This window comes from Haliaeetus albicilla, chromosome 7 (genome assembly GCF_947461875.1).
Source record: "Haliaeetus albicilla chromosome 7, bHalAlb1.1, whole genome shotgun sequence".
Lineage (NCBI taxonomy): Eukaryota > Metazoa > Chordata > Aves > Accipitriformes > Accipitridae > Haliaeetus > Haliaeetus albicilla.
Genome location: NC_091489.1, coordinates 1,364,133 through 1,376,983, shown reverse-complemented (window position 1 = coordinate 1,376,983; position 12,851 = coordinate 1,364,133). Strand labels below are relative to the sequence as shown.

At 38.3% G+C, this 12,851-nt stretch overlaps 1 protein-coding gene and 1 long non-coding RNA gene across 3 annotated transcripts in view; one reads left to right on the top strand and one right to left on the bottom strand.

The window, feature by feature from the left end:
- The first annotated feature begins 149 nt into the window (after positions 1 to 149).
- Positions 150 to 12,851, top strand: part of LOC138685932 (uncharacterized) — a 68,443-nt gene continuing 55,741 nt past the window's right edge. The window contains exon 1 of the long non-coding RNA XR_011325306.1: positions 150 to 1,668. This is a non-coding gene — a long non-coding RNA (uncharacterized lncRNA). The remainder of the gene's footprint in view (positions 1,669 to 12,851) is intronic.
- KRT222 (keratin 222) lies at positions 3,731 to 11,920 on the bottom strand. Of its 2 annotated transcripts, none has more exons than XM_009920438.2 (6): positions 11,679 to 11,920; positions 9,456 to 9,584; positions 8,464 to 8,684; positions 7,323 to 7,399; positions 7,032 to 7,137; positions 3,731 to 5,663 (listed from the first exon to the last, which is right to left on the bottom strand). In XM_009920438.2, exons 1-6 carry the CDS (start codon positions 11,772 to 11,774, stop codon positions 5,450 to 5,452), a joined length of 843 nt encoding a protein of 280 aa, XP_009918740.1. In that variant the 5' UTR covers positions 11,775 to 11,920; the 3' UTR covers positions 3,731 to 5,449. The 2 variants fall into 2 exon arrangements, with proteins under 2 accessions (XP_009918740.1, XP_069642456.1); XM_069786355.1 differs by having other exon boundaries at positions 11,597 to 11,797.

Genomic DNA, 12,851 nt, shown 5'->3' with positions numbered 1-12,851 from the left:
TCTGCGGGACGCAGGGGGCAAAGGCGATCCGGGCGCTGCGTGCGGGGCGCGGCCCCGCCATTACCGGGAAGGAGGCGCCGCCTCGCCCGGCGCGGGGTTGGTGTTACCGGTGCTCCCGAGGCATCGTGCTGGCCGGGCTGTCTCCGCCCTAGACTCGCAGTCTCCAGCACCGGGCTCGTCCCCTTCACCCCGCGACAGCAAGGGGAAGGTCCGGGCGGGAAACTGCCCGCCTTCACGTTCCTGTCAGCACTTTCCACAGGGAGGCTAACCCGCTTCCCGCTCTTCCGCCGAGCCGGCTCCCCGCTGGGCAGCCCCGGTCGGTGTTAGCATACCCGCAGGGGCTCGGCCGGGAGGAGAGGCAGCGCTGGCTCCCGGTGGCGAATCTGCGGCGGCGAACAAGCAGGCGGGGAGGCGGGGGGAGCGCGGCCGGGGGAGGCCGTTGGCGCCTCGCGCCCGCTGCCGTTTGGCGCCTTTTTCCTCTCAGAGGGAGCGCGCGGCGGCGCCCTGAGGCGCTCTGGTTCCCAGGGCTGCTCGGGAGGCGTCTGGAAAAACGCTGCAGTGTAGTGCCCGGGCCCGAATAAATCTCCAAAAGGCAGGCGATAAAGTCAGGTGAACAGTCCTGGCAGCGCCGGGGAGCCCTTTGGCTGCGTAGCGTGCGCAGTGCCGAAACGATGGTTTGGGAATGGCATCTCTTCGAAAAGAGGTTGAGCGGGAGCGGGATGTGGCCCTCAGTCTGGTTGTGCTTACCGTGCTGTGAGGAAAGTGGGGAAGATGGTGGTGTGTCGATGCAAGGGCGTGCACAGAAGAAGGCCCAGAGGAAGCAGCTCAGCCTGCAGAGTGGCGCGAAGGAAGGCTGGTCGTATGGGCTGCAGGGAAGACCCTAGGTTACAAATCTGTGTAGGTTATAATTTTGAACCAAATCAGACTGACCAACTCAAACACTTAGCTGCTGAATCACAGAGGACTATGAATTAGAGAGTAGACTGGGAGCAGTGGGATTATCCAGAAAAATTTTTTGCAGAAAATTGTGAAGGTATCACACACGGAGGTAAAAAGCTGGCAAATATAAACCACGATACACCCTGTGGCTCTGAGTGTCTGAGAAAGATGAAGAATTTTAGACCTCAGCATTCAGCATAGGAGTCTTTTATATAGTGAAAATTGTTAAAAGTGACTGAATTCAGTATGAAAACTTAAAGTTTGGCATTGAAATGCTGTCATATGGCTAATAAGATAAATTTCTAGACATCCATAAAGGAGGATTTTGGTGGATCTGGTGAATGTGGCAGCTGAAGGAAAGCCAAACAGATGCTACCTACCTAACCCAAAAGAGCGGTAGAAGGTGAAAAGAAGAAAAACTGAGTATGATACCAGGTTGTTGCAAGTTAGGCCCATTTCTTCTTGATGCCTACACTTTGTCTAGCCCAGTTTGCTTTCGTTCTTAAATAAGAATATGAACAAGTAAAGAGACAAGAACTCTGCCCTCATCTGCTTACAGTGTGCTATCTGTGGCCACAATAGAAATTTGTTGACAAGCAGCAGAATGATATGTGACTTCAATTTCATAATTAAAAGAAAGTAAGAATTGAAAAGATTCCTCAGTCAGCCAGCCAAATACGCCTTTTTAGTCTACCAGTTTCACCTGGGCAGAGTATTTTTAAAGAAAAGGTGAGAAAATACTTGTTAAGAGGTGAAAAAATAACCTGGTTTTCCCCTGGTTTTGACTGCTTTGTGCGTTCATCTCTAGTTTATTAATAACATGGTTTTGTTGATAGTGTTAGAATGCATTTAATGTTGATAACATTAAAGTAAATCCTAAATTTTTGCAGCTTATTGAAATATTATGGACTTCAAGTACCTTTACTGATACTCACTTGCCATGCTAATAGTTCTGAATTATTATATGTGTTTTCAAAGCCAGCAATGTATTTCTTACTTTCTTTTATGTTGTTTTTGTTTTTTTACTTTGCTATTTGCCTGATTTCCATGTTTTGATAGTGAAAGGTTTTGCCTGTGTACACTTTTTAACACACCGTATGACATAAGTAGTTTTACTGGTTTAATAGGATTGTTTACACTGCATTGTACTAACCAGGGGGCTCTAAATAGTTGGCTCTTATCCAACTGTTTTAATTAGCAACACTTTCATAAGCTTTGTAATGAGTATATATATTCATTGGAAAGTAGGTTGAGACAAACTCATTTTTACATCAGACGTTTGCAGGTATTAGATGCCACTAGCTCAGCTGGTCTGAATTTAATTAGCGCAGAAGTGAAGAATTCTTTGCCATATTTTCAAGCTTCAGTGTTATATTCTTAATTCAGCTTTAAAGTGACCTAAAATCAGGGTGAGATGTTATTGTGAATACTTCTTTTTTTCTATGCCCACATGGAGTTCACACTGATACTAGTGGAAGTTCAAGTAGTTGATGAACAAAAGAGTAAGATCTTTACATTTGAAGAGATGGAATTCATGAATAATACAAAAGATACACATGCACCGTACGGGGAGGAAACGTAGTTAAAACCAGGATGCACACTTGAACCAGGTCTAGAGTAGCAACAATTCTTAATGCAGCTAATGAAGTCAGGGTTGGGAAGTCGCACATGAAGAAAATAGCCTTGAACAGGCAAGAGTGGGCTGCCTGCAGAATGTCGTGTGTTAGCAAAAACAGCTATTAAACTGCAGTCTTTTTTTTTTTCTTAGAGCATCAGGTTTCATGATCATAAAACAGTATAGCTGGGTTTATGCCAGTTGTTTCAAACTTCAAACAGAAACTGTATATTTCATGAGCAGTTGAGTCCGGTGTTGAACAACAGCAAAGTCTGTGGGTAGAATAAATTTCTCATCACAGGACAGCTCAGGGTGTACTTGTGCTGTTGCTGGGGTCAGGGAGATGGCTTCAGAAACCATGAGGTCAGGCTGTTATATGGATGAAATAACATATAGGAAGAAGGTCAACATTTTTTTCTAGTTACGTAGTATCCCAGACAATGTTTACTATAGATACACAGTAATTTTTCTCTTCTAAAATAACATGGAGGTTGTATTGCAAGGCAAAGTCAGGTATGTGTTCCGTACTATGCTGGATGAGGTTTCTGTCATTAGGGAAACAAAAAAATCTAGAGTTACGCTAGAGAAGATAATACCCCAAGAAGTACCGTAGGTGAGAGAATAAGCCAAACACCCCCTGGTTAAAGAAAAAAAAGTCTCTGTGAGTAAGAGTATTCCATTATTGTTTACTGTAGAGATGGCAGTACCTTCCATGTATTTGTGTAGTAATTTTTATATGTCTATGCAAGCTCTTCCTGCATAAGGAAGTCTGCCTAAGCAGTTTTGAAGGTATGTGCGTTAAGCTATGTTTCTATTACATACTTGCTTGCTATTTATCTTTGCCTGTAAGCTTATCTTTTAGATTGTAAACTATGTATGCCAGATGCTGTCTTCTGTTCTTTCGTGTGCGCTACTCAGAACAAGGGACTTTAGATCTAGACAGGGTTACTGAATTTACCAGAAAAAGAGTAATTTTTGTAGCAGGAGAACACTCACCTTACATGTTATGATAAAGATTCTTAGGGAATTTGTGTCTTTCTAATTGTAGAGGAGAGCTTAGAAAACACTTGGTTGCAGTGCTACAGATTTTCTTATCTACAACTTCTATTTTGTATTTGTTACTTCTTTCCTTTTAAGGTATACACATTAAAACTCACAAAATATGCATGGGCAAACTCAATTTTAATACTTTTTTTATTGTAGTACTATAATTTACTTTGGTAAATTCTTATCCCTGTTTAAAGTGCCTTAAAGCAATTAAAACTTAGTTTAAATTCAAGTATTGTAAAATGTACAGAGTATAAGCACAAAAAAAAGCTGCATAGTGAGAATACTAGAGCAGGCTAATACATTCAGGACGCCAAATACTCAAGTATTAACAACACCAGATCAGTATTAAGGTTAATGATAATTAGCCAGCTTCATACAGTAGATATAGAACTGTGGGCAATATAAATGCATTGTTCTTACCATTAACAAAAGATAGAAGCATAAATTAACACTGAAAGAATTTGTAGTATCGGGTTTTGTAACACATGCTCTAAGTAATAAGGTGAATATTGACACTTAAATTAATCTTTGACATGCTGCTGTGAATCCAGCAAATATGGTATGTGGCTTTCCTACATCCTGAGCCCCTGCAATCCCAGTGATTTTGGTGAGAGTTTCTGACATCCAAGCCTCTTTAAAATCCGCGTAAACCATCATTCTTATCTTAATAAAATTTTGTTTGAATTTTTGTTTGAAATTTGTCTCAACGTTATAAAGAAGTGTGTCTGAGTTTGTATTTCTGTTTTTTTTTGTGTACAGATGCAAGGTCATCTACTGTACTTTGTATCTGCCCATAGCTACTTTGAGTAGTAGTGGGGGATACTTAAGGGGTGTGGTAGAATTTTACTTTGAATATGTTGCCCTTACTTTGTCCATTTGATTTGAAGCTATAGTAGTTGTACCCTGGCATGATAGTGACTTGTTATGTGTACTAGATCAAGAGCATAACTTAGCTATAGTATTTGTCAGAAGAGGAATTTGTTGAAGGTATTTTAATTCACATTGTTACAATAAGCAAAATTAATTAAACCCCAGCATTAAAATGGTTGGCTGACTCCTTACATTTGAACAATTAAGGAGTATAATTTTACTTGCTATGGCTAAGAAAGTTGTAGCACAGATATGTGTGGACACGTAAAAAAATGATTGATTTTCAGTGGAAATTACTGCTTCAAAATCAGTGGAACAATATGGCTAAAATATTATTGGTTTGTAACAACACTTTTAAAAATGTGCGTATAATTATGTAAGGGAAAGACATTTTTGCTCAGTTGTTGCCTAAAAAAAAGAATTTAAAAATACCAGCCACTTTTAAAAGAAAATTCTTTGTTAATAGTTTATGTATTTTAAGAGCATCTTTGTACGTAATTTTTAGAAAGTGTTATTTTAAAATATATTTCAAGAAGTATGACAGTTGTGATATAAATTATTACAAGGATTCATCAGTCATTATATGTATGCAATATTGAATAATTAAGAGAATGAAATATGCATTTCTCATTTCCAGAAAGAGAAAACAACTTCTCTTTTACAAAGGCAGAATATGTCAAAGTATAAAGTTATAGTTTAATTTTTGTAATATTTGGTGAAATTCTACAAAACAACAATAATGAGAAAATTAAAGGGCTGCACCCAGAGTATAAAACTAGTAGAAGTTAGGTTTCCTGGAATCTTAACTCCCTTGCTCTTCTCCCTTTCTTTTGAAAGACTTGTATGTTTTTATTGTATTAATCAAAGTACTTAGTAAGATTTTGTAGTTGTAGCAAGATAGCAGGCTGTGTAAGTCCATCTACAGTTTATTTCCAGAGCCCATTGGAGATGAACTTTGGGTTAATTTGCTGTAGGTTAAGGTTTGATAGAAGGAATACTGCAAGATCTCCTCATTACCAGCCTGACTTCAATGTCGGGAAGAGTTTTCTTTTTTGTGTGTAAACATCCTTCATCCGTTGCTGCTAGGTGGAGATCAAAGCGCAATGAAACTGATTTTTTCCTTAAGCGAGGGTTGTCTTTAAAGAAAGAACCTTCCCATTCTTTAATGACTTCATCCACTTTTTCTGTCCTGAAACAATAAAGCAAATGTATTTATGATCCTTTAGGCGATATGAATTATCTGTCTTCAGGACTGCTTTTTAAATGTACAGATAAATTGCATAACAAAGCATCAAGTTAGTTTAGATGGGTACTGAGAAACTAGAATTTTTCTTTTTTTTTCACAGGTTCATTCTCCAGAAAAGCTAAATAAAGGGTGAGGGTTCATTATATTCTTGGTTTTGTACTTTTAAGTGGGCATGGATACAAAACCACTGCTCCAAACACATCAGGCAGTTTGTTTCCAAGGAGAAAGTTTGGAATCCAAGTTCAAAAACTTTGCAAGAAATCCCTGTGCTATAGTGGGCAGGACAGAATTCCTGCATCTGAAAGCCTTCAAAATAGGGAGGAGAAAAATCTAGTTCAGATCTAAACCTCAGAATGTAGATCTACATTAACTTAAAAAATAAAAAAAAGGCAGAAGTAAAATACAGAGAATTAAATCTCTAGCTGATTCTATAATATTTAGGCACCCAAATCCAACTGATTTCATCCTCTAAGTATGTGTCAGGATCCAGATCTAAAAGTCTGACTCTGGGGGCCTTACTCAGGTAAACTACCCAGCCAAGCAGGCCTGTGCAAATCTGTCAGACTGTGTAAGATGAACAACTCTCATGTATGAAAATAAGCTTCAGGTATGGAGTGTCTATGGTGGACCATATAATGGCATTAATTTTTAATCCAAATTTCTGCATGTTTTCAACAGCTGATTACAGTTAAGTATTAGTGACATGCTACACTACAGTTTGTTTTAAATGTAACGTTAAATGCTAGTCTACAAAAGAGCTTAAAGAGCAGCAGAAAAAAAAAAAGAATGGGGCAATCCAATACTATTAAAGTAATTTAAGGTGCATAATGCATACTAACAGACTTTCATAAGTCCATTTAGGAGCCAAGCTCTCTGTTCCCTGTTTGGTAATTGGTGAAACGTAGGAGTTTCCAAATAGCAAGGTAGAGCAGCCAAGCCTGGATTTATATGCATAAATATGCCCCAGAGGGACTTTGCAAACATGGTATGGGCTCTTTTGCTTTCAACCTTAACTAGATGAATTATTCATAGTTTCATTCTTAACAGAAATACAAATTACAAATCAGAAGCATTACCATGATATTGTTAGCTTATGAAGTAAATGCTGATAAAAAGAACTTTAAAATTTAATGTATTGTTAAAACATGCCATTCAATATACCTTCAAGAACTATCACTGTCATTCTGGAGCTTCTTGGCTGTATGGGCATGATATAACAAATACTAAATAAAGGAAAACTCAAAGCTACAGAAATGTAATGCCCACCATTTACTTTCAATTGTTATTTTTTTAAATTCATGTTTCTCTTACTGTACAGTGCCATGAACTTCAGCACTTTCCTTCATAATATTTCCATCTAGGATTCCTTGTTTTGTCACCAGTTCCACCTTCTCAGTTTCATGCTTCTTTACACCATCTGTAAAAGAAAATGCAGATATACTAAGCATGCAGAAGAGTGAGGTCAGGATACAGGACCTAGAGATATTTTTTTCTCCTGCTGTATTGGAAGAAGATCCTTTTGTAATAACCAGTAATTTGTCAGTAGTTAGGAACCTCCTTTAGGGCCATAATCCCCTAAAGGGAAAGTGTCTAAAAACTCACTTGAAGGCAGTGTAAAGGCAATCTTGCTAGTGGTAGGCTTTTTGTCATCCTTCTGGTCAGGTATAGAGCAACGAAACCTGCAAAAATAAAAATTATTACAGTCATCTAGTAATACTGAATTACTTTAATCTAAAACTTGTCTTATGAACAGCTATGAAAAAATTAAAAATATGAGAACCATGAGAAGTTCTGTTTGATTGTACCAACTATTTGTTTGGATTTCTCATTCTGAGTATAGAACTGAAGAAAGTTACTGAAAATATCTGTGCAATTTCTTCATTATTTTTGGACAGTTTTTCGTCAGTTTGCTGTGTGCTAGGAAGAGTTATTTAATTTTATTGACACCGAATTGTGTGTATTTTCAGAGCTAGAAGCATTAAATCTGAAACTGACTCCCCTGTCTGGAATCTTCTTATGCAAAAGTGTGAAGTTCCAGGACTGAAACTCTCCATTTTCTGTAGAAAGGACTGAGGGAGGCAGTGTTCCACTGAAAGATTTCAGAATCGCATGCCTGGTTTTGTTAAGATACCAGTGCTGAGTGCAAGATGTGATATTTTGCCTTTTCCTTATCCTCCTTGTTGTTTACATTTGTATAGCTGCCTCTCTCATGTCTACAACTACTGGTGTTTGTATACCAGGGAAAGGGCAGACATGAAGAGTTACAACCAGGGCAAAATGTCACTGGAAGGTGTATTCTGAAATAGCATCCTAACGTGTGCCTTAAAACACTCTGAATGATAGCGAGTAGTATGAACTCCACATGCAGATGGCCATCTGTCATGTGATGAGACATGAACTTCTCTCCCAGAACTTCACGCGTGTGGACTTGCTTCATCAATGGTCTGAGACAAACAGAACCCGTGGCAGGCAGCTAATGGGATACGAAGTCTACATCAACATGCGGTGCCTTGAGTGAGGATGCAGTAAGCATGCTATTATCTGCAATGGATTGTGGAGACACTCTGAGCTCCAGAAAGTGTGAAATCAGTGAAGTTAATTTACCATGAAACCATTTCTAAGGATATTATACTGTGATTTTTTTAATGATTCATTCAGGTATTTACAATTCTGATGATTATTTCAATGAGATATTCTGAAATGGAAGATAAATTTGAATACTTTTTGTCTAAACGACGAGTACCTGTTCTCTTCTTGCTCAAGCAGACTGCGATATGTTGCTATCTCCTCCTCCAGTTTCATCCTGGTGTTCAGGAGAATTTCATGCTCTTGAAGCTGTTTCTCAATACCTCTTCTCACTTCCAGTAGCTCTTTCTCTAAGCATTCAATCTCAGCTTCTAAATTTTGTAGTTGCATGTGGTACTGCTGCTCTGTGGCACGCAATGAACGTTCCAAACCCTTTTCCTGTGAAATTTAACTCATATTTTAAGATTTGGAAAGTATATGCATAAAGATGTTATACGTACTTTTCATTAACAACCTCTGTATTTTTACATCAGTTCTTTTAAGAATATTCTTTAGGAACAGGAGTAAAGCTTTCAAGATAATACTTTTGCTGAGAAATTTTCCAGTAAAATCTGTAATAATTTAAGACAGGATAAAAAATGTAGCCTTCTGTTGTACCAGAAATCCACTACCATTGATTTTACAGATTTCTGCTTTTACCTGTATGGCTGAAATGATATCCAGCTTAGTACTGTATGAAAACCGAGTGGTCTGTGTTCTCTTGTAGCTTATCTATATTACTGAATTCAGTAAATTGCTGACATATTTTATCATGAATGAATTGATAAATTTGGTCCACAGATTCAAAAAAAGTTATAAACTTGATGTGAATTGGTTAAGCAGAATGACTGGGAACTTGATGAGGGAGTATTATGCAAATATTTGTCTGGCAGGCGTGAAAACATGAGAACACATGTATATTGAATGGCAGATCCTGAATCAAAACATGTAATACTCTTAAATGTGACCAATGACTGGGTTATTGCTTGTTGGTTAGTGCTCTGTGTGACAAGCTGAAAGTCCACTGCAAAGCTATGCATTTCTCTGTGTGTTGTATTTCTGCTGTATAGTGGATGTGATTGTTCATAAACAGAATTGTGGAATAGTTTACATCAGGAAAAAGATATTTTTTTCCCTAGAAGATTTCAAGTTTCATTTTATGATGCTTACCACAGCATGGAGAGATTCAATTTCGATCTGCATGTGGTGCCACTGCCGTCTCGCTTCACAGAGTTCTGCTCTGGCTGCCTTTAATGCTTCTGCATCTTTGTCCATTCTTTTAATTGTAGCTTCTTCTAGCTACCGGGGATAAAAAAAAGCTAACAATATTAAAAAAAATATTCAAATAATGAAAATAAAGTAGATACATAAAAATACCTAGTTGGAATTTTTTGAGAGTCATATAAATTTGTTAAAGCTAACAGTGATGAGTAAATATTTTATGTACCATTTAGATGGGAAGCCCTTATACTGCTATGTTTGATGGCAAGTAGTTGGCCACATCTTTATGCCTAACATATTTGTTGTAGAGGAATTCCCATACAAATTAAGCAGTTGTATTGAGACCTTATTCACCTCTAGAGTAAATGGGCTTAACTTCACGGAAATAAGAGGAATTGCAGTCAGTTCAAGCTTCCAGGTTTGAATAAGGTTCTTTGTTTTTAATGTATTTTTTATTTCTAAGAACAGCTTTATAGAGAGGGAGCCCTTTTGAGTGGTTGCACGAATATATCACAATTGACAATTGCTGTAATTATGTTTTTGCCTGATCTAGTCATTGTCTGGATTTCAGATTCTCGTCTGAGGGCAAGTACCTCCATTCATTTAAACATGAGTAGCATCTTTATCCAAATCTACAACTTTTCCTTGTCCTGTAAGGACAGGTTATTTAAGATTTACCTATCACAGGAAGGAAAAAATTGGCATGTTTTCTGAGTGTATGCTGTCACCAATGTTAAATGCAACAATTCAGAAGTGAAGTGCCTGTTCTAAGCTTAATCCTGATCTAAAATACTATTTGAGATAATTTGCCATCCTTAAGGCTGAAGCTTATTCTTAGAAAAAAGTAAATAGTCAAACAAGCACTGTATTGTGTTTGCAAGAAAATGTAGGGTTTTTAAGCCAATCTTGAGCATGTGTCAGGTCATTTTAGATTTAGGCTCGTCTTTGATTTAGATAATATGTTCATGCATTTAACTTCGAAAATAATTGTTTTGCTTATGAAAGTTATTTTCCTTTCGGATTCTGAGTTTTACTGCAAGTAGTGAAGATGCCACAAGCACTTGAAACAATACATGCTCTTTTGCATATTTTACTGCTTTATGTAGGTTCTTATGATGCCATCAACTCTAAGAAAATAAAGTCTTTAATTCAGGTCTTATGAAGCAAATAAAATAAGCTTCTCCCCCTTCCCCCCCCCCGTAACATACTGACCTATTGTAATTTTACCATGCCATTGTTTTGGTGAAAAATCTAGATTTGGCTAATCCACAAGTGAACACTCTATTCTTTGCTTACCCTTTTTTGCCTGGGTACTGCAGAATTTATGTGACAAGATTATATCAATATACATTGGCCGCTTTGTGCCAAATACAAATACAAACTTAGCTTAACTATCTAGTTTATTGCTGCTGTGTGTCATTGGATTACTGTGTAGATCACCCAGATTGCAGCAGTAGTCTGGCCTGTGGTTAAAATAAACCTCCAGAATTTCTGCAATGCCTAAGAAGTACAACAAGGTGATACAATACCTAATTTTCGCCCTGAATTTCTTCATGTTTGATGTCCGAAAAGTGTTGTGCCGTTTTATTTCAAAGTTCAGTTGGGTTTTAGAGATGTTTTGTATGTAAATCTAAAATAGTAGCATTGTGTGTTGATAACAGTTAATCAATCTGTATGAAAGAAAAAACTATATTTGCTGAAGAGTATAACATAGTTTTACTGTGAACAATATAAAATAGTTCCTGAAAAGGTACAGTTTTCTTTAATATAGGTGCTAAAAATGGTAAAGCTTTCTGTATATAAATGGATTCTTTACATTGCCTTTGATTTTCCAGATTCTCTTTTCCTCTGGGATAACTAAATGGTGCTAGAGGTTACCATGTTACAGCATATGTCATCATTTTTAAAATCACAACAATATCATTGTTGCAGGTACAGAAAAACATCCAGATGAATTACACAGCATTTGTTTAGTGTGAATTCATACCCTAAACAAAATCTATTTCCGTATCGTCTAGTTCACATCTTACTGCAGTAAAATCAAAATCCATTCCCCAATAATATGCTGCATTGAAAAGGAAATACTGTACCTCATAGAGGCTGAGGGAGGAATTGTATAGACAGGGATTGTCTCCTTACTCTGGAAGGTGTATGTCTGTATGAAGTCATTACCTGGGTCCTTGCTGAGATGATGGTCTTTATCTGATTTCTGGTGGTGAGCGTTTCATACTTTGCCCTGATCTCATTGAGGAGCTGGGACAGTTCCATTCTCCTCCCATCCTCCACCTTGGCTAACCGAGCCTTATTGATAGGATGAGCCGGCTGCTGCAGAGCCTTCCCTGCCTGCAGTGAGAGGAGAGAGAGCGTACAGCCAGATTTTAAAGCTGCAGAGCTTTATTTTTGAGGAAGCACTGGAAGGTCAGAGGCCTCCAATCGTTTCTAGAAGCAAGTTAATAAAGCAAGGGCTGTCACTTTTGCAGCGATTAAAATGATGATTCCTAAGTTATGTGCTGAAATGAATATATACAATGTCTTTATGTTTTTGTTACACTATAGCTGTGGTTTTTTATAACCTTAGAAATGTGAGGTTAAGAGAGACAAAGCAAAGGACAAAATTACAGCTGCACAGCGTGAGAATGCAATTGCAGAGAGGAAGGGAGAGGAACAGCTTCCCAGCAGTACACCTGTATTGGTGGCAGGGCTGCTGGAATGGGCCTTCACCAGGCAGTTGTGCAGCACTGGAGCAGGTTATTTAGGGATGTTACAGAATTTCCATTCTTGAAGGTTTTTGAGAGTCAGAGAGGCAAAGCCTCAGGTGGCTGACCTGATCTGGTGTTGGGGTCTGTCCCATCTGGAAAAAGAGCTGGGCTCCTGGACATCCTCTCACCCTACATTTTGGTGTTTTTATGGGCAGAAACACAAAAAGAGGGAGAGGAACCCGCACTACTAGTGGTAAAGAATGCTTGTGCCCCTTGTGGCAAAGGGTTTGGCTCCTCTTCTGCAGGGTGCAAAGTTCTGGTGAATTAACACTTCAAACATAGCTAGCTGCTGTCAGGTTTGTCTGTGAAGGTGTTTACAGTACTTCTGCCATGTGTCAGTGTGCTCAGTTCACAGAGTATGCAGATTATGTAAGTTTTCTTTTACCTTTCTTGACAGCTACCAGGGAGGTAGGAAGTATAGGTTGTGTGCTGTGCTGTATTTTCTGCAAAGGATTCTTCATTTCCTGGCTCACTGTAGTTACTATATGATCCCAATGATCTTGTCTGCTAAGAACGGCTCTTACATATTTTTCAAAGTTTTTTTAGTAATGCACAATGCCAGATATTTAGGGAAAAAATTCATATT